The following is a 24,507-nucleotide window of genomic DNA, read 5'->3' as shown; positions in this document are numbered from 1 at the left end:
AAAGCAAACTTGTATACGGCAGTAAATCAATAATAGGCGTTGTAACGTTGAGTGATTGTAGTATAAACGTTATTGCTTGCTTATGCTCTGTAGAGACAGCATCATGAAGGTCAATGGCAATATTATGGTTGAAATAGAGATGTTTCTCATGCTAATTGAAAAGCCTTCAACATTGCACACGCATGCCAGATCTTACAACGCCTGGATAGGTATTGAACAAATCAGCTAACCACATCATGGTCGTGTTCCCCTGCTCAGATGTTGCATGCATCAACCAATGGTTGCGTGTCACGTCATCGACAGTGCCGTCGTGCACCAGATTGCTATAACATATGTGGTTAGTTGATACGTAAAACACCTAATCAGGCATTGTAAGATCTGGCATGCATCAGCAATGTCAGAACATGGGAACATGACCATAGCTATCTGATGCAGGACTGCACAGTCGATGACATGGAACACAAACATTGGTTGCAATGCAACACCTGAACATCTAGTTGGGCAGGAACTCGACCAATGGGATGCCTTGACCCCAATCTCCCTAACAGGGGTAGAGAACTCTTGCGCTGAGTCATATGACGAACATCTTTCAAATGTCTTTTATGAGACGCTTTTATCCAAAGCAACTTAGTCATGCGTGCACATATTTAAATAGTATTGTAACACAATCTTTACAAATTGTAATGGCTATCTCTTAATCTACTAAATGTTAAACCAGCAACATGAAAATATGTTGTGGATTGGATTTGGTCCCGGTCCCCTATTTGAGAATCAGGGGCGGAACTTTGACGTTTTAGGTAAAGTTTCATAATAGAGCTTAACTGATGCCTATTCCTGAATGTGTTGTGATAAGGTGCTGTGGACAAATTGAGCATCCTTAAAGACTGACAATCAGGTTTAATACAGAATGCTCCAGCGCGGACATACTGCTGGAGCAGAAGTCACGACAGCTGTCAGTGAGGCTTTGATTTATCAGACAGTTACGTGCATCATCTTGCTTAGTTACCAGTAGGTACTTAAAGCCATATCTTTTTCTTTCAGAATGGTCATTAGACCAAATTCAAGTTTGTCAGTAACCAGCACATTGCTGATGACTACTGTGCACACTTGTGCAGCCATGCCGTCACATGCGTTGTCAAACTTTCTGGAGATGGTGTCTCCTACTGTAATATTCTTTGCAGGTGGTGCATGATGACGTCACACTTTCACTGCTGTGGTATCATCCATTGGAGATGTGGCCCGGGGCAGGTACAAGGGGCTCGCAGAGCAATGACTGCAGTAGTTTGACTATCGTACTATTTCATTGTCATCAATAGTCAGTTGCTACCAAGGGCTATTCAGTTTGACCACAAAAGAATGATCAATGGTGTGGTAGACATTTATTACATTTTACTGACAAGAAAAACAGTCAGAAATAAACATTATCAGTGAACAGCTCCTTATAGTACATCCTACTCCTCTCCGGCTCCTGGTAGCACAATCTTGCTTGGGTCATAGTAGTTCTCCTCCATAAGAGGAAGACCTGCAGCCTCCCTCTGTGTGATCAACCTTTCTGCTTCCCTCCTGGCCCACTGCCTCATACTGGTGAGAAAAAGACAGGTCAAATAGTGTTTGTGATGATCAATTCAATATAGCACATAGGTGTTTGTCTTGGATGCTTGTTTAGAGGTGCATAGATGGATACAACCAAACAGTAACAACAGAGGTGCATTAACATTTTGGCCCCCATGCATGTACCACAAATGCATTGTTGGCTAAGTTCGCCGTAGTGCACATTGCTCTCCATTATACACAAAAAAATGAATGCCATTAGCACAGTATACATGATCCCCATTTTAGCTCCAAGATTCCATCAATTTGAAAAAATGAAAAAGTAGACAGTGCTGATTTATCAGTGCATTGAACCATGTTGCGAGCCATTGTTTTAAAAACTCAGTAGATTGTTTTAAGCACTAAGACGTCATATCTGAATTCCGACATCTATATGCACCGTTGTCATTTTTTGGAGTCCAGGAACGCAGCATTGACTTGTGGAATTGATTGGTCTACTATCCAAAGTTCCATCAGTCCATTGTAATACAGCTTATTGTCCTATGTAGCTCCATTAGTACCGCATGGTGCTTGCGACGCCAGAGTTTTGGGTTTGATTCCCACGGGGGAGCAGTACGAAAAAAAATGAATGCACTCACTACTGTAAGAGCATCTGCTAAATGACTAAAATGTCAATCTGAAACCCTATTATTCAAAAATACTTTCCCCAAAAGAAAATGTGAATTTGTGCTATGAGCAGTATGCTCCGTTACCCCACATCAACTGGATACTACACTGAAAAAAATATAAAATGCAACATGTGAAGTGTTGGTCCCACGTTTCATGAGCTGAAATAAAATAACCCAAAAGTTGTACATAAGCTTTTAGTGCATATTTCAATCAAATTGTGCACATTTGTTCACTTTAAGTGAGCATTTCTCCTTTGGCAAGATAATACATCCACCTGACAGGTTAGCGTATCAAGAAGCTGAATAAACAGCATGATCATTACACAGGTGCACCTTGTGCTGGGGACAAAAGGACAAATGTGCAGTTGTCACACAACACAATGCCACAGATGTCTCAAGTTCTGAGGGAGCGTGCAATTTGCATGCTGACTGCAGGAACGTCCACCAGAGCTATTGCCAGATAATTCAATATTAATTTCTTTACCATAAGCCATCTCCGTTGTTTTAAAGAATTTGGCAGTATGTCCAACCGGCCTCACAAACGCAGAACACGTAATCACGCCAGCCCAGGACCTCCACATTTGGCTTCTTCACCTGCGAGATCATCTGAGACCAGTCACCTGGACAGCTGATGAAACTGTGTTTGCACAACCAAATTTCTGCACAAACTGTTAGAAACCGTCTCAGGGAAGCCCATCTGTGTGCTCGTCGTCCTCACCAGGGTCTTGACCTGACGGCAGTTCAGAGTCGTAACAGATTTCAGTGGGCAAATGCTCACCTTCAATGGCCACTGGCACAGTGGAGAAGTGTGCTCTTCATGGATGAATCCCAGTTTCAACTGTACTGGGTAGATGGCAGACCGAGTATATGGCATCGTGTGGGTGAGTGGTTTGCTGATGTCAACGTTGTAAAGAGTGCCCCATGGTGGCGGTGGGGTTATGGTATGGTTAGGCATAACCTACGGACAATGAACACAATTGCATTTTATCGATGGCAATTTGAATCCACAGAGATACCGTGACGAGATCCTGGCCCATTGTCGTGCTATTCATCTGCCGCAATCACCTCATGTTTCAGCATGATAATGCACTGACCCATGTCTCTAAGATCTGCACACAATTCCTGGAAGCAGAAAATGTTCCAGTTCTTCCATGGCCTGCATACTCACCAGACATGTCACCCATTGAGCATGTTCGGGAAGCTCTGGATCGATGTGTACGACAGTGTGTTCCAGTTCCCACCAATATCTAGCAACTTCACACAGACATTGAAGAGGAGTGGGACAACATTCCACAGGCCACAATCAACAACCTGATCAACTCTATGCAAAGGAGATGTGTTGCGCTGCATGAGGCAAATGGTGGTTACACCAGATGCCAACTGGTTCTCTCCAACTGATTCCTTTAAAAAAAAATTTTTTTAAAAAGGTGACCAACAGATGCATATCTGTATTCCCAGTTATGTGAAGTGCATAGATTAGGGCCTAATTCATTTCAATTAACTGATTTCCTTAGATGAACTGTAACTCAGTAAACCTAGTGGTACATCGCGCTTGTGGAGTGGTACATCGCGCTTTAATTTTGTTCAGTGTACAAAAATAAAAGCGCATTGCCTAGATCGGCCCATTTCTTCCAAACAACATGTGTCAAAGCTATCTTGTAAGAATCCCCCCCCACACTCCTCCCAACTGGGTATCGCGCAGCGACATCTGATGATTTGCATAAAGCTGGGCCTCTGTGCACGTCGCCAACTGTCGTATGGTAAGTCTCCTCACATCGGGAAAGGGCTTTTTTTTAAGTGTCAGCTTCATATTCATCTCCAGCACCACCCCGACATCAACATACAGTTGAAGTCAGAAGTTTACATACACCTTAGCCAAATACATTTAATCTCAGTTTTTCACAATTCCTGACATTAAATCCTAAAAAATTGTTTAACTTGGGTCAAACATTTCAGGTAGCCTTCCACAAGCTTCCAACAATAAGTTGGGTGAATTTTGGCCCATTCTTCCTGAAAGAGCTGGTGTAACTGAGTCAGGTTTGTAGGCCTCCTTTCTCGCACACGCTTTTTCAGTTCTGCCAACACATTTTTTATAGGATTGAGGTCAGGGCTTTGTGATGGCCACTCCAATAATATGACTTTGTTGTCCTTAAGCCATTTTGCCACAATTTTGGAAGTATGCTTGGTGTCATTGTCCATTTGGAAGACTCATTTGCAACCAAGCTTTAACTTCATGACTGATGTCTTGAGATGTTGCTTCAATATATCCACATAATTTTCCTCTCTGATGATGCCATCTATTTTGTGAAGTGCAGCAAAGCACCCTCACAACATGATGCTGCCACCCCCGTGCTTCACAGTTGGGATGGTGTTCTTAGGCTTGCAAGCCTCCCCCTTTTTCCTCCAACCATATCAATGGTCATTATGGCCAAACAGTTATATTTTTGTTTCATCATACGAGAGGACATTTCTCCAAAAAGTATGATCTTTGTCTCCATGTGCAGTTGCAAACCGTAGTCTGGCTTTTTTATGGCGGTTTTGGAGCAGTGGCTTCTTCCTTGCTGAGCGGCCTTTCAGGTCATGTCGATATAGGACTCGTTTTACTGTGGATATAGATACTTTTGTACCTGTTTCCTCCAGCATCTTCACAAGGTCCTTTGTTGTTGTTCTGGGATTGATTTGTACTTTTCGCACCAAAGTATGTTCATCTCGAGACAGAACGTGTCTCCTTCCTGAGCGGTATGACGGCTGCGTGGTCCCATGGTGTTTATACTTGTGTACTATTGTTTGTACAGATGAACGTGGTACCTTCAGGCGTTTGGAAATTGCTCCCAAGGATGAACCAGACTTGTGGAGGTCTACACATTTTTTTCCTGAGGTCTTGGCTGATTTCCATGATGTCAAGCAAAGAAGCACCGAGTTTGAAGGTAGGCCTTGAAATACATCCACAGGTAAACCTCCAATTGACTGAAATGATGTCAATTAGCCTATCAGAAGCTTCTAAAGCAATGACATCACTTTCTGGAATTTTCCAAGCTGTTTAAAGGCCCAGTCAACTAGTGTATGTAAACTTCTGACCCACTGGAATTGTGATACAGTGAAATAATCTGTCTGTAAACAATTGTTGGAAAAATTACTTTTCTCATGCACAAAGTAGATGTCCTAACCGACTTGCCAAAACTATAGTTTGTGAACAAGAAATTTGTGGAGTGGTTGAAAAAATGTGTTTTAATGACTCCAACATACAGTGGGGGAAAAAAGTATTTGATCCCTTGCTGATTTTGTATGTTTGCCCACTGATAAAGAAAGGATCAGTCTATAATTTTAATGGTAGGTTTATTTGAACAGTGAGACAGAATAACAACAAAAATATCCAGAAAAACGCATGTCAAAAATGTTATAAATTGATTTGCATTTTAATGAGAGAAATAAGTATTTGACCCCCTCTCAATCAGAAAGATTTCTACCTCCCAGGTGTCTTTTATACAGGTAACGAGCTGAGGTTAGGAGCACACTCTTAAAGGGAGTGCTCCTAACCGCAGCTTGTTACCTGTAAAAAAGACACCTGTCCACAAAAGCAATCAATCACATTCCAAACTCTCCACCATGGCCAAGACCAAAGAGCTCTCCAAGGATGTCAGGAACAAGATTGTAGACCTACACAAGGCTGGAATGGGCTACAAGACCATCGCCGAGCAGCTTGGTGAGAAGGTGACTACATTTGGTGCGATAATTCGCAAATGGAAGAAACACAAAAGAACTGTCAATGTCCCTCTGCCTGGGGCTCCATGCAAGATCTCACCTCGTGGGATTGCAATGATCATGAGAACGGTGAGGAATCAGCCCAGAACTACACGGGAGGATCTTGTCAATGATCTCAAGGCAGTTGGGACCATAGTCACCAAGAAAACAATTGGTAACACACTATGCCGTGAAGGACTGAAATCCTGCAGCGCCCGCAAGGTGCCCCTGCTCAAGAATACATATACATGCCCGTCTGAAGTTTGCCAATGAACATCTGAATGATTCAAAGGACAACTGGTGAAAGTGTTGTGGTCAGATGAGACCAAAATGGAGCTCTTTGGCATCAACTCAACTCGCCGGGTTTGGAGGAGGAGGAATGCTGCCTATGACCCCAAGAACACCATCTCCACCGTCAAACATGGAGGTGGAAACATTAGGCTTTAGGGGTGTTTTTCTGCTAAGGGAACAGGACAACTTCACCGCATCAAAGGGACGATGGACGGGGCCATGTACAGTCAAATCTTGGGTGAGAACATCCTTCCCTCAGCCAGGGCATTGAAAATGGGTCGTGGATGGGTATTCCAGCATGACAATGACCCAAAACCAACAGCCAAGGCAACAAAGGAGTTGCTCAAGAAGAAGCACATTAAGGTTCTGGAGTGGCCTAGCCAGTCTCCAGACCTTAATCCCATAGAAAATCTGTGGAGGGAGCAGAAGGTTCGAGTTGCCAAACGTCAGCCTCGAAACCTTAATGACTTGGAGAAGATCTGCAAAGAGGAGTGGGACAAAATCCCTCCTGAGATGTGTGCAAACCTGGTGGCCAACTACAAGAAACGTCTGACCTCTGATTGCCAACAAGGGTTTTGCCACCAAGTACTAAGTCATGTTTTGCTGAGGGGTCAAATACTTATTTCCCTCATTAAAATGCAAATAATTTCCTAACATTTTTGACATGCGTTTTTCTGGATTTTTTTGTTGTTATTCTGTCTCTCACTGTTCAAATAAACCTACCATTAAAATTATAGACTGATAATTTCTTTGTAAGTGGGCAAACGTACAAAATCAGCAGGGGATCAAATACTTTTTTCCCCCACTGTAAGTGTATGTAAACTTCCGACTTCAACTATATGTGAAAACTGCACATTTCTATGTTTTGTAGTAACATCAGTGTGCATTGCATACTAATTGGTTGATGACTACAAAACATAGAAATGTGCAGTTTTCACATATGTTGAGGTTGTGCTGGAGATGATGAATATGAAGCTGACACTTAAAAAAAAGTCCCTAGACTTAGCTTCCTCTCTTTTTTTACTACAAAACATAGAAACGTACAATTTTCACATGTTTATGTGGTGGTGGTGGTGATGATGAATATGAAGTAGAGCAATTTTGGAATGTCCCTTTAACTGAAAATATCTGTTTCAAAGCATTCATCAGTGTAGTTTGGTTGCATTCATCTAGCTCGTTTTTTGTGGGGTCCTCCTAGCAGTGTTATATTTTTACTGTAGCTCGGCTTTTCAGTTGTCACTTACTCATTGTGCACCTGCTCCAGCAAGTGATGAAGATCAAACCACAAAGTAACAAAGAGGGATGTGCATTGTGCTTAAACATACCCATGGTCTGGTAAATAGTGGATGAAGGTACCTCCAACCACAATAGCCATAGAGATGCCAAAGAAGAAGGCCATCCTCATGTTCCACTCGTCAACGACAGGATCCTGAGAGAACCCATGATAATCTCGATTCTGTAGAGATTTGAGATAGATTGTTATTATGGTTTCATGCTACACTGGATTGTTAGCTAGCTAGTATTTGCTACACCTGAGTGCAGATAGTAAAGTATTTAGGCACTATGTTTGACTGAAGGAATGTGTATCGTTATGTCAAACTACATTGAATGTGAAATATTGTAAATAATACCAGATATGAGCTGTCAAAGCTAGAGTAAGGTATTTCCGTTTCGATTCAGAACCAACTCACTTTCTCGAACGCGCTGACCTCTGCGTGTCCATGACTTTCCTTGGCACGTGAGGGCTGCAAATCCGACACAGTGGCCGAACCAGCAGCACCAGAGGGTGGAGATTGCGATACGAACCGAGCCCCAAACGCCGGATTTGTGCGAAAACGGGTCAAGGCAGGCCCAAACCGTGACAACCGGGCGAGCATTTTGACAGGGCAACACTATTGTGTCGACCAGGCACCGGAATTGTTTGATCTTTTCTTCAGCTTGTGGGACAGAAGCAGATCATTTCAAGAGAGGTTATTGATCGCCGCCTACTGGGCGGGGTGTGTCTGCTGTCAGTGAATGTCACCTACCACGAGCACAGCCTACTGGAAATAATGAGATAAGGCAGTTAGTTGCGAAAATATATTTCTTATGAGGTGCAATGTTTGTTGAGCAAATATTGAATCAAATTCAAGATTTCAAAGAATTTAAAAAATACGGGAAAAAACGAGCACCCTTGCCTTTCTAGCACTTTGCACATGCACTGCTGTCATCTAGTGGCCAAAATCTAAATTGCGCCTGGGCTGGAATAATACATTATGGCCTTTCTCTTGCATTTCAAAGAGGATTGTACAAAAAAAAACGCGTTTTTTTCTTTGTATTATCTTTTACCAGATCTAATGTGTTAGATTCTCCTACATTCATTTCACATTTCCACAAACTTCAAAGGGTTTCCTTTCAAACGTTATCAAGAATATGCATGTCCTGAGCTACAGTCAGTTAGATTTGAGTGGATTCTTAAACATAGCTAGCTAGTGCATTTGGCATTTTGTGCAACATTTGCGTAACAATGCTGCAAAAAAGGTCAAGATGGTCAGGGGGCGGTATGAGTTTATTAACCTTACGGGAATAGGATGCATGCCTTTCCTATTTGTTTCCAAATTCCAATAAAGTGAAACATAAACCAGAGAGGAAGAGGTGAAGTGGGAGGGCCCACTCCCGCGAGAATACAGCAATAAGTAGACCAATCATAGAGAGACTGATAAGCAGAGCAGATCACCTGCCTTCCTTTGGGACGACTCCCATTGTTAGGGCTGGGACAATACCATCTCATCATTATATACAGTATCTCTGGAGAAGCCTGCTAGTGAGAGTGGACAGAGAGCTAGAGTAAGAAGTACTAGGCATAGACCGACAGAGAAATGGTCCAGGTGATGTGGACTTCATTGGTTTTGCTGATCACCTTCAGGGAATCAGGTTAGTGACTTTATTATTGTTGTTTAAAAATAAATATTTATTTTGAACCTCATAACAACAGTAAACTAAATGTGATATTTAGTATATTGATTTGTGAACACAACACTTCACTATTATGCTAGACACATCACGTTACTTTTTAATAATATGGTAAAATGCTAGAAAAAATGATTGAAGCAGTGACTAGAACAATCTATATGTTTCCAGTATCACAAGAGGTGAAATGTTACAGCAGGTTTGATAATGGGGATTGTGGCGATCTCCTGGGAGAAGTGACAATTGAAGACTGTTGTCTTAACCCTCACTATGGCTACATTGGAGCAGATAGAAAATGCAAGTTTTGTGGGTGAGTCTCAATTGGTTTCAGATTTGGACATCCAATGTCCCAGTGCAGGATGTGATATGGTGTGTTTTATGTCACCTATAGCCCAGCTTCGTGGTCTGAATGGACTACTTGGGGCCGCTGCTCTGCCCCCTGTAAGGAGGGAGTTTCGCAGAGACGACGAGAATGCCAGGGACAGGGAACATGTACTCCGAAGAGTCGCCTTAAAGAGCTTCAGAAACTAACGTTAGAGACCAAAGTCTGCATTGAGCCAGACTGTTGTCCAGGTACAGACCCTTTCTAACAGTCAGGGAACATAAATTCAATAATATCTGAAGTCAAGGTATTTCGTGCCTCTTTTGATGATCTTGCTGAAAATTGTTCAGAACATGGACAATGGAGCAAGTGGGGTGAGTGGCAGCCCTGCTCTGCAACTTGTGAGAAGGGCATGAGAAAAAGAGTGAGGACATGCACCGAACCACCACCTACATGTGGAAGCAGCTGCGAAGGTCCAAGTGAAGAGGAGGAACACTGTGTGGTTGATCGCGTCTGTCCAAGTAAAGATCATTATGATTTAGACACACTCTATTCCTTCACATAATGCAATAACCATCTCCATACATGATACAAGTTTGACATATTTTCACCACTCACCTCCTATTTCAACTGTAGCCCATGGTGGTTGGTCAAACTGGGAGAGTTGGCAGCCATGCTCAGGCACTTGTGCAAGGGAGGATTTACCCAGACCTACACAGCGGCGCTGCAGATCATGCTCCAATCCACCACCGTCCTCAGTGCCCCCTGGTGATGAATGCCCTGGGTTAGGGAGCGAAACTAGGACCTGTGATGAGCTTCCTTCATGTCCTGGTAAATGGCATGGCAAAGCAATCACATTTTCCTCTGAGGTTCTGACTGATATCCTAAAGCTATTGCTTGTATTCATACACAGAATGTAGCAATAACATGTACTCATAGTGTATGTAAAACAAACCTCCCTCTTTATCCTCAATAGTGAATGGTAACTGGGGGCCGTGGGGCCCCCCCAGCTCCTGCTCCGTTACCTGTGGGGTGGGGGTTAATGAAATGCTCAGACAGTGTGACAACCCAGCCGCTAAACATGGAGGTCTGCCCTGCTCTGGATCTAATAAAGACACAAAAATCTGCAATACCAAAAACCATTGCCCAGGTAAAATACTGACAGCCAGAGAATAACCCATTCCCTCTGCCCATTTCATCAGTTATTAACCTCTGAGCAAATGTTGTTTTTAGTGGATGAGTCATTTGATCAAACTTAGCCTCTCTTGAGAGGATTATAGCTTTCACACAACTGAGGTCAGATGTTTATATTTTAGTCACTGTAATTATAATATTATATACTTTAACAGTAATACTATTACTGTTGTTATGATATGGGGTGTAGTTTAGTGTTAGCAAAAGATAGACAGCACCCTTCCACACCACATTTCTAGGTGGCAGCAGTAACCGGGTTCAAGTATTGTGCGAGGCCTTGATAAGCACACAGGTACGGCTTACCAGTGTATGTTTTGCATTACCTCTTTAGTTTTGTATTTTTGTTCTTTCCATTTTGGAAAAAAAAAAAATCATCACTATGAACTGAACAAATGATAATCCCGTTGGGCTGGCCAACCAGGGGTTCAAGACGGTGCTGGCTCTGGACCGAGTTAAGGTTGCTGTCCCCTGGGGGCACATGCATACAACACTCTCCGCATACTTTGCCTTTTCACATAAATGCACAGATTAAATCAGGTTACAGACCATTTAGCTAGGCCTAGGACCCCTAGACATAGCGAGTGTATCAACATCTGTAGGCTAGCTAGTTGGTTTCGTAACACTGTATATGATATTCAGTAGTGAAATCATTGTATCCTTCAAGTCCTCCTAAGAACTGAAAGACTTCCCATGGGGATAATAGTTATTTCTTTGTTCCACAGTGGATGGTCAGTGGTCGCAGTGGGGGACATGGGAAGAATGTAAATCTAATAGAGGAAAAATTAACTGTCGAAAAATTGGTGGACAGCAAAGACGCCAAAGATGGTGTGAACACACAGATTTTGGTGGGTTGACGTGTGAAGGAAAGATCACAGACTACAGGCCCTGCTTTGACATTAAATATTGCTACTGTGAGTTCAATTTTTTTTTTCTTCCATTGATTGAACTGTTTTTGTTTTGATGCCTCTTTCAACTTTAATTCAGTCCAAGTGTTGCATATTTTTTCAGTGATAGTTGAATAATACAAATCAGATTTCATAACCAGTAGGCTAAGAAGTTATGTTCCTCACATAATGCTTCACTTGTGTTTAGTTGATGGTAAGTGGAGTGAATGGAGTGAGTGGAGTCATTGTGAGCCCCCCTGTGGAGAAGGAGCCAAAAAGACCAGAGAACGCAAGTGCATACCTAATCTCTCAGAATACCCGTAAGGAGACTGTATAGTATACTATTATTACACACTGATTAACCAAGTAATTTGTGTGTATCTACTCCTATGCCTCTCAATAAGTAGGCTACATGCGATTTAGGCATTGCTTGGGCTCAGTGGCACGTTCAATATTATCTGGTGCGGTGTGAAATCTCTGCACTCTGCTATTGTTTGGTGTGTCAGGTGTAAATTGGGTGAATCTAACCTTATTTGCTATTTGTTTCCATGCCAGGGAGGCAATAGGGTATCCTATTAAGGCTAAAGCATATTTTGAAGGGAAGCCAGATGCGAACTGCACACAGTTGAAGGACACAAAAGAGACTCGGGCTTGTATAAAGGTTCCTCTATGTGACACATAGGTAATACCTTATCGTTAACATTGATTTCACAGTTGCAAAATCAATTTTAAATGGACTTTGGTCAGCTCTAATGCTATCTCTAAATGTCTGACTTTTTTCAGAGTCTTTTGATCAAAACACAAGCCTGAAGGGGAATGAGGATTGTCAACTTAGAAAATGACACATTGAATTGTCTAGCCATGTGATTTCACTGCCTTTGGTCACATATGTCTATGCAGCCTTCATGAACCAGTAGTAACACAAAGTAATTTATTATGACTACACTTTTCATAATAATGTAATTTCCTAAAGAAATAAAAAACATTGTTCACTTCCTTTCATGGAATTGCTTTAGTCTATGAAGTCTTTTAATTTCAAATGCAGCATTGCATTAACTGTAGTGATTATTGAAAACGTCATTAATGCATAACAAATTGTGTGGTGCCCTTAATGTGAGCAAGACAAAGGAGCAGATCGTGGACCACAGGAAAAGGTGGGCCGAACAGGCCCCCATTAATATCGATGGGGCTGTCGTGGAGCGGGTTGAGTTTCAAGTTCCTTGTTGTCCACATCACCAATTAACTATCATGGTCCAAAAACACCAAGACAGTCATGAAGAGGCCTCAAGAAAACCTTTTCCCCCTCAGGAGACTGAAAAGATTTGGCATGGGTCCCCAGATCCTCAAAGTCCTACAGCTGCACCATCGGGAGCATCCTGATCGGTTGCATCACCGCCTAGTATGGCAACTGCTCGGCATCTGATCGTAAGGCGCTACAGAGGGTAGTGTGTACGGCCCAGAACATCACTGGCCCCAAGCTTCCTGCCATCCAGGACCTACACTATCGTATAAAAGTTTGGGGTCACTTAGAAATGTCCTTGTTTTTGAAAGAAAAGCACATTTTTAGTCCATTAAATAACATAAAATTGATCAGAAATACAGTGTAGACATTGTTAATGTTGTCTATGCCTACTGTCGCTGGAAACGGCAGATTTTTTTTAATGGAATATCTACATAAGCGTACAGAGGCCCATTATCAGCAACCATCACTCCTGTGTTCCAATGGCACGTTGTGTTAGCTAATCCAAGTTTATAATTTTAAAAGGATAATTGATCATTTGAAAACCCTTTTGCAATTATATTAGCACAGCTGAAAATTGTTGTTCCGATTTAAAGAAGCAATAAAACTGGTCTTCTGTAGACTAGTTGAGTATCTAGAGCATCAACATTTGTGGGTTCGATTACAGGCTCAAAATGACTAGAAACAAATAACTTTCTTCTGAAACTCGTCAGTCAATTCTTGTTCTGAGAAATGAAGGCTATTCCATGCGAGAAATTGCCAAGAAACTGAAGATCTCGTACAACGCTGTGTACTACTCCCTTCACAGTACAGCGCAAACTGGCCTAACCAAAATAGCAAGAGGAGTGGGAGGCCCCGGTGCACAACTGAGCAAGAGGACAAGTACATTAGAGTGTCTAGTTTGAGAAATAGACGGCTCACAAGTCCTCAACTGGCAGCTTCATTAAATAGTACATAGTACCCGCAAAACACCAGTCTCAACGTCAACAGTGACTCCGGGATGCTGGCCTTCTGAATACTTATGTAAATAAGGTATTTCTGTTTTTTATTTGTAATACATTTCAAACATTTCTAAAAACCTTATTTTGCTTTGTCATGATGGGATATTGTGTGTTGTCACATTGGTATGAGGGTCGGGAGACAGGCGCAGGAATGCGCAATAGGTTTTTTTATTCCACCCAAATTACGGCGTGCTGTGTAAAGTCACGGGGACGAAGACCAAACAAACACTATACAAAACACAGGGTTGAAACCCAAACAAAAGCGAGGAGTACCTCGAATAAATAACACAAGCGCACAATGCCGTAATCATCTGTGAAATCCACAATGGCACAAATGCCAAAACACACAGCACAGGTACTCACACGAACCAACGGACATAGTAACAATAATCGACAGGACAATGGTAAACCAAGGACACACTTATACAATTACTAATCACTGGGAATAGGGGCCAGGTGTGCGTAATGAAAGTTCCGGAGGGATCCGTGACATGTGTAGATTGATGAGGAACATGTTTTATTTAATCCATTTTAGAATAAGGCTGTAACGTAACAAAATGTGGAAAAAGTCACTGGGTTTGAATACTTTCCGAATGCACTGTATGCAAATACATGCTAGAATGCGCCAATAGGATCATGCTTGGTTCTGCCCACCTCCTTGCTTGTTCTGCCCACAATTATTCATTTGCTCCCATTGGAAATTACAGGCTGTGGTCTATCTTGGGTTAGTTCTAAAAATATTTAGTTGTGAGTACTAATCCCACATGGGGAAGATATATTTTTTCTAAATACTTTATTTACAATATTCATCCCATGCCCACACACTTCTAATTCTGAAAAATGAAAGTATACCTGTGAGAGGGGTTGCCCTGGTAGTAGTTGGAGGTTTTATACACTACCCAAAACCAATCTGAGTTAATTTGACCATTGGAAAAAGAGCTACTTCGTAAATACTGCAACGCGTGGTGGATTGAATTGAGCCACTAATTTTAATTTTCAAGGTGATGATTGCACTTTTCATCCTAAATGTGAGCACACTTTTTTTCTTGCACCCCATGGGGGATTCAAACTTATACCGCAAGTGGCAATAGATGTCAGGAACTCTGAGCTTTACCACTGTGAGATAAAGGTTATTTTATTATCAGAGCATGCCAGTGGACTTCTGGTAAGAATGCTTTAATGATAAAATGTTGGGATCAGGTACAACTACGTTAATTTATAAATATTTATGAGCAATTCCCCCTACCCACAACTTCTCACCTGAGGTGTGATCAGTTTGCTTGAATGTTTGCTACGTTGTGGAACAGTTTGTACTGAACGACACGTTTCCCAAAATCGTTCTTGTATGTGCTTGAAGACATTGAGGTACATTTGCTCCTGTTTGGTGGGGGTGGCGAGGTGTGGCTTGAAGCAATGAGTGACGTATTTAAAGGGCAGTAGCCATGCTGACAATCCACAACCCAACCCCTTCCCGTTTTTCAACTGGTCGTTCAGTACAGCACCGTTTCCGTTCAATTGAAGATTCTAGAACGTAAAAGCTTACTGAACGCAGCCCAGAATGGATTTTTTGCAAATTTGAAGGGGTTAGGCAAAGGCTGAAATTGGGGTTGAGAGTTAACCTTTAAGGCAGGCGTGTCATACTCATTCCACGGAGGGCTTTTCAATTAAAACCTAAACACTCACGTGAGAGGAGTTCCTTACTAATTACACCGGACCTTCGCAGCTAGCTAGTTGCTACCAAGTGGCTATTGGGGCTAACACCCTTGTCCAGAAGCATGCACCAGTTAGCCTCGAGCTAGGCCCATCTCCCGGCTAGCAAACGAAGTACACCACCTACAATACCTCTCTTGCCAATTGGCCTGGAACCTTTGTCGACACAGAGCCGCGCCGATCCATCACGACTGGTCTGCTGGTCTGCTGGCTTAATTCGGCTGATGTGCTCTCAACCGGCCTCTGCATAACAGATGTTGGTGATGATCCTTCTGCTAGACCCGGCCTGCTAGCTTCCTGAACACTGTGTCTCCCGCTCGCCTATCGTAGTAATCTGCTACCGAACGGCTCCCTGTTTCATCTATTGCTGCTCATTGGACCATATGATCACTCGGCTACACAGCTGATGCCTGCTGGACTGTTCATTAACACGGTACTTCATTTTGTTTAGCTGTCGGCCCCAGCCTCGAACTCAGGCCCTGTGTGTAGCTAACTGACCCTCTCTGCCCATTCATTTACCCGTTGTTGTTGTTGTCCTAGCTGTTTACCCGTTGTTGTCTTACCAGTTGTTGTCTTAGCTCTCCCAATCAACACCTGTGATTGCTTTATGCCTTTCTCTAATGTCAATATGCCTTGTTTAGGGCAGTTACTGCGGAACCACTAGTCCTGCTCAACATAGCCCCCTTGTCCAACCCCCCACACATGTAGAGACCGCACTTAGCTTAACTGGCGCCTCCAGAGGTGCAACCTCTCTCATCGTCACTCAATGCCTAGGTTTACCCCCACTGTACTCGCACCCTACCATACCCTTGTCTGTACACTATGCCTTGAATCTACCTTACCACACAGAAATCTGCTCCTTTTATTCTCTGTTCCCAAAGCACTAGATGACCAGTTCTTATAGCCTTTAGCCGTACCCTCATTCTACTCCTCCTCTGTTCCTCTGGTGATGTAGAGGTTAACCCAGGCCCTGTGTGTCCCCGGGTACTCTCATTTGTTGACTTCTGCAACCGTAAAAGCTTTGGGTTCATGCATGTTAACATCAGAAGCCTCCTCCCTAAGTTTGCTTTATTCACTGCTTTAGCACACTCTGTCAACCCTGATGTCCTAGTCGTGTCTGAATCCTGGCTTAGGAATGCCACCAAAAATTCTGGAATTTCCATCCCCAATTACATTTTCCATCAAGACAGAACTGCTAAAGGGGGCGGAATTGCAATCTATTGTAGAGATAGCCTGCAGAGTTCTGTCATACTATCCAGGTCTATGCCTGAAGCCCAGTTCGTGCTTCTACTTTTAAAGATCCATCTCTCCAGAAATAAGTCCCTCACTGTTGCCGCTTGTCATAGACCCCCCTCAGCTCAGCTGTGCCCTGGACACCATATGTGAATTGATTTCCCCCCATCTATCATCAGAGTTTGTACTGCTAAGTGACCTAAATTGGGACATGCTTAACACCCCGACCGTCCTACAATCTAAGATAGATGCCCTCAGTCTCACACAAATTATCAAGGAACCTACCAGGTACAACCCCAAATCTGAAAATATGGGCACCCTCATAGATATCATCCTGACCAGCTTGCCCTCTAAATACACCTCTGCTGTTTTCAGCCAGGATCTCAGCAAATCACTGCCTCATTGCCTGCACCCGTTATGGGTCCGTGGTCAAACGACCACCTCTCATCACTGTCAAATGCTCCCTGAAACACTTCTGCGAGCAGGCCTTTCTAATCGACCTGGCCTGGGTATCCTGGAAGGATATTGACCTCATCTCGTCAGTAGAGGGTGCAAGATTGTTCTTTAAAAGTGCTTTCCTCACCATCTTAAATGTAGAACTAAGAACAGATATAGCCCTTGGTTCACTCCAGACTTGACTGCCCTTGAACAGCACAAAAACACCCTATGGCGTACAGAACTAGCTTCGAATAGTCCCCGCGATATGCAACTTTTCAGGGAAATCAGGAACCAATACACACAGTCAGTTAGGAAAGCAAAGGCTAGCTTTTTCAAACAGAAATTTGCATCCTGCAGCACTAATTCCAAAAAGTTTTGGGACACCATAAAGTCCATGGAGAATAAGAGTACCTCTTCCCAGCTGCCCACTGCACTGAGACTAGGAAACACTGTTACCACTGATAAATCCACAATAATCGAGAATTTCAATAAGCATTTCTCTACGGTTGGCCATGCTTTCAACCTGGCTACCCCAACCCCGGCCAACAGCTCTGTGCCCCCCGCAGCAACTGGCCCAAGCCCCCCCGCTTCTCCTTCACCCAAATCCAGAAGGCTGATGTCCTGAAAGAGCTGCAAAATCTGGATCCCTACAAATCAGCTGGGCTAGACAATCTTGACCCTCTCTTCCTAACATTATCCGCCGCCATTGTTGCAACCCCTATTACTAGTCTGTTCAAACTCTCTTTCGTATCGTCTGAGATTCCCAAAGATTGGAAAGGGGGAGACACTCTAGACCCAAACTGTTACAGACCTATATCCATCCTGCCCTGCCTTTCTAACGTCATTGAAAGCCAAGTGAACCAACATATCACCGAACATTTCGAATCCCACCGTACCTTCTCTGCTATGCAATCTGGTTTCCGAGCTGGTCACGGGTGCACCTCAGCCACGCTCAAGGTCCTAAATAATATCATAACCGCCATTGATAAAAGACAGTACTGTGCAGCCGTCTTCATCAACCTGGCCAAGGCTTTCAAATCTGTCAATCACCGTATTCTTATCGGCAGACTCAACAGCCTTGGTTTCTCTAATGACTGCCTCGCCTGGTTCACTAACTACTTCTCAGATAGAGTTCAGTGTGTCAAATCGGAGGGCCTGTTGTCCAGACCCCTGGCAGTCTCTATGGGGGTGCAACAGGGTTCAATTCTCGGGCCGACTCTTTTCTCTGCATATATCAATGATGTCGCTCTTGCTGCGGGTGATTCTTTGATCCACCTCTACGCAGACGACACCATTCTGTATACATCTGGCCATTCTTTGGACACTGTGTTAACAAACCTCCAAATGAGCTTCAACGCCATACAACTGTCCTTCCGTGACCTCCAACTGCTCTTAAATGCTCGTAAAACGAAATGCATGCTCTTCAACCGATCGCTGCCCGCACCCTCCCGCCCGACTAGCATCACTACTCTGGACGGTTCTGACCTAGAATATGTGGACAACTATAAATACCTAGGTGTCTGGCTAGACTGTAAACTCTCCTTCCAGACTCACATTAAGCATCTCCAATCCAAAGTTACATTTAGAATCGGCTTCCTTTTTCGCAATAAAGCCTCCTTCACTCATGCTGCCAAACATACCCTCGTAAAACTGACTACCCTACTGATCCTTGACTTCGGCGATGTCATTTACAAAATAGCCTCCAACACTCTACTCAGCAAATTGGATGCAGTCTATCCCAGTGCCATCCGTTTTGTCACCAAAGCCCCATATACTACCCACCACTGCGACCTGTATGCTCTCGTTGGCTGGTCCTCGCTAGATATTCGTCACCAAACCCACTGGTTCCAGGTCATCTACAAATCTTTGCTAGGTATAGCTCCGCATTATCTCAGCTTACTGGTCACCATAGCAACACCCACCCGTAGCACTCGCTCCAGTAGGTATATTTCACTGGTCATCCCCAAAGCCAACACCTCCTTTTGCTGCCAATGACTGGAACAAATTGCAAAAATAACTGAAGTTGGAGACTTATATCTCCCTCGGTAACTTTAAGCATCAGCTGTCAGAGCAGCTTACCGATCGCTGCAGCTGTACACAGCCCATCTGTAAATAGCCCATCCAACCAACTACCTAGCCCATCCCCATATTTGTTTTTGTTTTTCTATTGTGTTATTGATTGTACGTTTGTTTATCCCATGTGTAACTCTGTGTTGTTTTTGTCGCACTGCTTTGCTTTATCTTGGCCAGGTCGCAGTTGTAAATGAGAACTTGTTCTCAACTGGCCTACCTGTTTAAATAAAGGTGAAATAAAAATAAATAAATTATTGACCTTAATTACAGTGGTGTGTATTCATGGAGGCCAAGGGAAGCCAGGCTTCTCCCCAAAATATGTTATCTTTCGTCTCTCTATGTTTCATAATTTTCCTTCAATTCGCAAGAGGATGAGTGTATCTCACCGGAGAAAGCATCCGAGTTAGCGAAACAGCGCCCCTCTGTATGAGTAGACCCAGGACCGGTCCTTAGCGTTCTGCCGCCATAGGCAAAACCAAAAAATTACGGCACTTAAAAAAAAATAGAACAGTCCCAGTGAGCAAAATTAAGTTGAAAAGACGTCTAAAATATGTCTTTTCCAGACGTTGAAGTTAGATTAAATTTAGGTTCTAAATGAAAGGTGAAAAGGTATTTTCCGTATGTTAAAAATACATATTTTCAAGAATGTTGAAAAGGCATCTTTTCCGGGTGTAAAAAAAACACATATTTTCAGGATGTTGAAATCAAGTACATTTTTGGTTCTGAACGAAAGTTGAAAATACTTATTTTCCAGATTTTGAAAATCCGTATTTTACAGACGCTGAAAATATGTATTTTCTGAATGTTGAAATCAGGCTCATTTTTGGTTCTCAATGAAAGTAGAAAATAAGTCATTTATAGATGTCTATGTTTGGTCCAAATCAAGGCTGCTCCGAATCGGACCAAAAACCAATGTCCATGGCTGTGGAAATCAAGGCCGGTCCGGAATTGCACCAAAAAAAGACCTCCAAAAGGCGTCAGTCCGTGCTTACTGAGGTGTAGCCCACAGTGTTGCCTGAAATTACATTTTATGAATGCCCATCCATGTGGTAGGCCCACCTTTTGTAAAACAGGCCATTGCATTGGCTTTATTAGTCCTGATTCCTGTGACTAATCAATTTGGCTATTTAAGCTCTGAATATCATCTACCCAACTTCATCAGGAGTTATCGCGAGCCTATTTGTAGTCCCGAACGGCTGGTGCTCTCATGCATGCTTCAGTGTTGCTTGCCTTGAAGCGCGCATAGAAGTAATTTAACTTGTCTGGTAGGCTCGTGTCACTGGGCAGCTTGCGGCCAGGCTTCCCTTTGTAGTCCATAATAGTTTGCAAGACCTGGCACATCCGATGAGCCTCAGAGCCGGTGTAATAGGATTCAATCTTAGTCCTGTATTGACACTTTGCCTGTTTGATGGTTCGTCGGAGGGCGTTACTGGATTTCTTATAAGCGTCCGGGTTAGAGTCCCTCTCCTTGAAAGTGGCAGCTCTACCCTTTAGCCCGGTGCAGATGTTGTCTGTAATCCATGGCTTCTGGTTGGGGTATGTACATACGGTCACTTTTGGGAAGACATCATCGATGTACTTATTGACAAAGCTGGTGACTGATGTGGTGTACTCAATCTATCTGCAATATTAAAGCTGATCTACCCCCTAAAAAATATATGTTATAATTTTGTATTCTTTTATTATGGCCACGCACTTCTAAAACCAAAGTTGCGTCCCTGGGTACATTACCAAACCTATTTTCGATGTTTAAGGGGAACTCTGCCATTCAAAAAATATCAGAGCGATGACCCTTCCACTGTTTTGGTAAAACCCTTCCATTGTTTTGGTAAAAAGCTGATGCATGGGACTGGAGAAATGTATTCACTCTAAAATTCATAGCCAGAGCCATGACATCAACATAAACCATGTTTTGAGGCTTTACACTGCTTGTTTACAATGACATTGTGTACAAACAATTAAGTAAAACAAGCTTATATTCTGGGTTCTGATGGGGTAAGACAGTTGAACTAAGCTCATGAGGCATTTATAACGTATACTCTTCCAGAATCCGTGGGAATGTAACGTTAATGTAAAATATCAAAATGTGGACTTGGTGATCGCAGTTGTATGTCTTTTGAATTGTGGCCGAAATAGCTCAGTTGGGAGAGCGTTAGACTGAAGATCTAAAGGTCCCTGGTTCGATCCCGGGTTTCGGCAGTTAGTTTTTCCTGTGTAGCAGAGTCTCGCGGAACTGTCCTTTTAATGCTTGCAAAACACCGGTACGATATCTGATAGGTGTTTTGACTTTATTTTGCACTACCTGCGTTGATGCCAGCTACATAGAAAGACTGCCTCTCTCTTTCTGATCTCACTTTATATTCACAACACCCGGCCCGTATATGGATGGAACAATGACGTTTTAAACACAGAGTTTCTAAACCGAGACGCAACATCGCGAGATTTATGGGAACGCTTGGAAGCAAACTAAACAGGTCAATCCAATATTTTTATTTTAAATTTTTTTGGTATATATATATATTTTTTTAATAATTATTATAATCTTTTTTTTATTAACAGTAAATCCATACAGGAAGTACATGTGGGAACACAAGTATATATAAATAGTATACAAAGGACAATTGGGCTTCGGGGTACAATATCACATTACACAATGACCTTAAGGGACATACATACACTTATAATTCTGACAGCTTTTTTGTTAGTAGAGTATTTAATTGTCTTAAAATATAGTTACATTTCTTTTTGTAAGGTAATAAAATGTGGTGTTTTGTTTGTAAATTTACATTTGTGAATATGAAATTTGGCCAAACGAATAATGAAATTAATTACATAAAATTGTTTCAGCTTATTTCTATCGTAGGTAAAGAATCCAAGCAGTACATCTCTCCACAATAGTGTAAGATCTTCATAAATGTGTTCACTTATAAATCTACTGATGTCTTGCCACAGTTTCCTTACATGAATACAATGCCAAAAAAGATGCAACACCGTTTCTGGGTGGTCATTACAAAAGGTACAATTTGAGTTGATGTTTTCCTTAAACTTCTTCATTTAGTGGTTGGCAGGATAATATTTATGAACAATTTTAAAGGAAACTTCCTTAATTTTGTTAATAAATAAGCAACATCCACACTTTTTTCCAACAGATATTATCAATCAAACCATTCCAATAAGGCATGACATAAGGTATAGATACAACATCCTGCTGAAACAAGGTTCAAGGTTCGCTCTGTTGTTGAATGGACCAAAAGATAAACAAATCTTTCCTACTGATGAGTCAACAGGGTTAATGGAAGGTAGACTCTGAGGGTCAGGTCTTGACACGTTCCTGAATAATAAAGCAACACCTGAGGGAATGGCATCTAAAACAATTGCAAAATCTTTAGGTGTTACAAAGACCTTGTAAAGTGATAAGAATTCCGTATAACTAAGTAAAAAACCCTCTGCATTTACAAGTTGGCTCAACAATAGGATATTATTTCGGAACCAATATTCTGAAAACAAAGAAGTAATTTTATACAATATATCCTGATTATTCCATATAAAATATCTGTGTGGAGAAAAATTATGCTTAGAAATTAAGGACCATGACAAGAAAACCTGCTGATGAAAAGCAGAAAGTTTCACTGGAACTTTGTCAATATTATAATTGCAATCCAACATGAAGTTAAGGCCACCAAAAGTAGAGAAGACATGACGAGGAATACAATTCCACATAGAAGTGGGTCTTCTTAGGAATTGTTTTATCCAAAGGATCATAAAAGTATTATTTAAGGTAGTAAAGTCCAGAAAATTCAGCCCACCATACTCATAAGTGTTCATTACAACAGTTTTCCTAATGTAATGGGTACGGTTTTTCCACAGAAAGATGAAAACCATCTGGTCTATCTCCTTGCTTATTTTACCGTCAAGATAGAGCGCCATATGTTAGCCTAGAGATACCTTTAGCCTTGGTTATAAGGACTCTTCCTCTTAAAGATAAGTCCCTCTGTAGCCATCGATTTAGCTTCTTCTGTGTTTCTTTAATAAGAGGGTTAAAATTTAGTAAGCCTCTAGACTTCTGATCCTTAGTAAAGGTTATGCCTAAATATATATATATATATATATATATATATATATATATATTTTTATATTTTTTTTATTTCACATGTATTTAACCAGGTAGGCAAGTTGAGAACAAGTTCTCATTTACAACTGCGACCTGGCCAAGATAAAGCAAAGCAGTGTGACACAGACAACAACACAGAGTTACACATGGAGTAAACAAACAAGCCAATAACACAATAAACAAGTCAATGATACAGTAGAAAACAGAAAGTCTATATACAGAAAGTCTATATACTCCTCATGCAAAAGGCATGAGGAGGTAGGCAATAAATAGGCCATAGGAGCAAATAATTACAATTTAGCAGATTAACACTGGAGTGATACATGAGCATATGAAGATGTGCATGTAGAGATACTGGTGTGCAAAAAGAGCAGAAAAGTAAATAAAATAAAAACAGTAAAGGGATGAGGTAGGTAGATAGGGTGGGCAATGTACAGCTGCAGCGATCGGTTAGCTGCTCAGATAGCTGATGTTTAAAGTTGGTGAGGGAAATAAAAGTCTCCAACTTCAGTGATTTTTGCAATTCGTTCCAGTCACTGGCAGCAGAGAACTGGAATGGAAGGCGGCCAAATGAGGTGTTGGCTTTGGGGATGATCAGTGAGATATACCTGCTAACGTGTGCTACGGGTGAGTCTTGTTATCGTGACCAGTGAACTGAGATAAGGTGGAGCTTTACCAAGCATAGTCTTATAGATGACCTGGAGCCAGTGGGTCTGGCGACGAATATGTAGCGAGGGCCAGCCGACTAGAGCATATAGGTCGCAGTGATGGGTGGTATAAGGTCATTTGGTAACAAAACGGATGGCACTGTGATAGACTGCATCCAGTTGGCTGAGTAGAGTATTGGAAGCTATTTTGTAGATGACATCGTCGAAGTCGAGGATCGGTAGGATAGTCAGTTTTACTAGGGTAAGTTTGGCTGTGTGAGTGAAGGAGGCTTTGTTGCGAAATAGAAAGTTGGTTCTAGATTTGATTTTGGATTGGAGATGTTTAATGTGAGTCTGGAAGGAGGGTTTACAGTCTAGCCAGACACCTAGGTATTTGTAGTGGTCCACATATTCTAGGTCGGAACCGTCCAGGGTGGAAATGCTAGTCGGTGGG

General features: G+C 42.2%; 2 protein-coding genes and 1 non-coding gene across 3 annotated transcripts; 2 read left to right on the top strand and 1 right to left on the bottom strand.

Moving 5' to 3' along the window:
• Nucleotides 1–1,362: 1,362 nt before the first annotated feature.
• On the bottom strand, nucleotides 1,363–8,232 carry LOC106566834 (NADH dehydrogenase [ubiquinone] 1 beta subcomplex subunit 11, mitochondrial). The gene is made up of 3 exons (XM_014135289.3): nucleotides 7,943–8,232; nucleotides 7,577–7,707; nucleotides 1,363–1,581 (listed from the first exon to the last, which is right to left on the bottom strand). The coding sequence occupies exons 1-3, from the start codon at nucleotides 8,126–8,128 to the stop codon at nucleotides 1,452–1,454; spliced, it is 447 nt and encodes a 148-aa protein (XP_013990764.1). The 5' UTR covers nucleotides 8,129–8,232; the 3' UTR covers nucleotides 1,363–1,451.
• Nucleotides 8,233–8,964: 732 nt separating this feature from the next.
• Nucleotides 8,965–12,607, top strand: LOC106566833 (properdin). Its single transcript, XM_014135288.3, has 10 exons — nucleotides 8,965–9,164; nucleotides 9,372–9,510; nucleotides 9,592–9,773; nucleotides 9,873–10,043; nucleotides 10,159–10,353; nucleotides 10,499–10,672; nucleotides 11,439–11,627; nucleotides 11,809–11,920; nucleotides 12,156–12,282; nucleotides 12,384–12,607. The coding sequence occupies exons 1-9, from the start codon at nucleotides 9,110–9,112 to the stop codon at nucleotides 12,280–12,282; spliced, it is 1,344 nt and encodes a 447-aa protein (XP_013990763.1). The 5' UTR covers nucleotides 8,965–9,109; the 3' UTR covers nucleotides 12,384–12,607.
• An 8,814-nt stretch (nucleotides 12,608–21,421) lies between these two features.
• On the top strand, nucleotides 21,422–21,494 carry trnaf-gaa (transfer RNA phenylalanine (anticodon GAA)). The gene has a single exon. It is a non-coding gene; the product is annotated as a tRNA-Phe (tRNA).
• Nucleotides 21,495–24,507: the final 3,013 nt, after the last annotated feature.

This window comes from Salmo salar, chromosome 13 (genome assembly GCF_965601325.2).
Source record: "Salmo salar chromosome 13, fSalSal1, whole genome shotgun sequence".
NCBI classification, from domain to species: domain Eukaryota; kingdom Metazoa; phylum Chordata; class Actinopteri; order Salmoniformes; family Salmonidae; genus Salmo; species Salmo salar.
This window is presented reverse-complemented; position numbering and strand designations above follow the sequence as displayed.

What these genes read in the sequence shown, in the direction of transcription:
- LOC106566834 (XM_014135289.3), bottom strand. Translation starts at nt 8,128, where the DNA reads ATGCTCGCCCGGTTGTCACGGTTTGGGCCTGCCTTGACCCGTTTTCGC. An exon ending in AGGTCAGCGCGTTCGAGAAA is followed by an intron (nt 7,708 to 7,942) that starts GTGAGTTGGTTC and finishes AAATCTCTACAG; the next exon opens with AATCGAGATTATCATGGGTT. An exon ending in CACTATTTACCAGACCATGG is followed by an intron (nt 1,582 to 7,576) that starts GTATGTTTAAGC and finishes TTTTCTCACCAG; the next exon opens with TATGAGGCAGTGGGCCAGGA.
- LOC106566833 (XM_014135288.3), top strand. Translation starts at nt 9,110, where the DNA reads ATGGTCCAGGTGATGTGGACTTCATTGGTTTTGCTGATCACCTTCAGG. An exon ending in GATCACCTTCAGGGAATCAG is followed by an intron (nt 9,165 to 9,371) that starts GTTAGTGACTTT and finishes ATATGTTTCCAG; the next exon opens with TATCACAAGAGGTGAAATGT. An exon ending in TACCAAAAACCATTGCCCAG is followed by an intron (nt 10,673 to 11,438) that starts GTAAAATACTGA and finishes TTTGTTCCACAG; the next exon opens with TGGATGGTCAGTGGTCGCAG.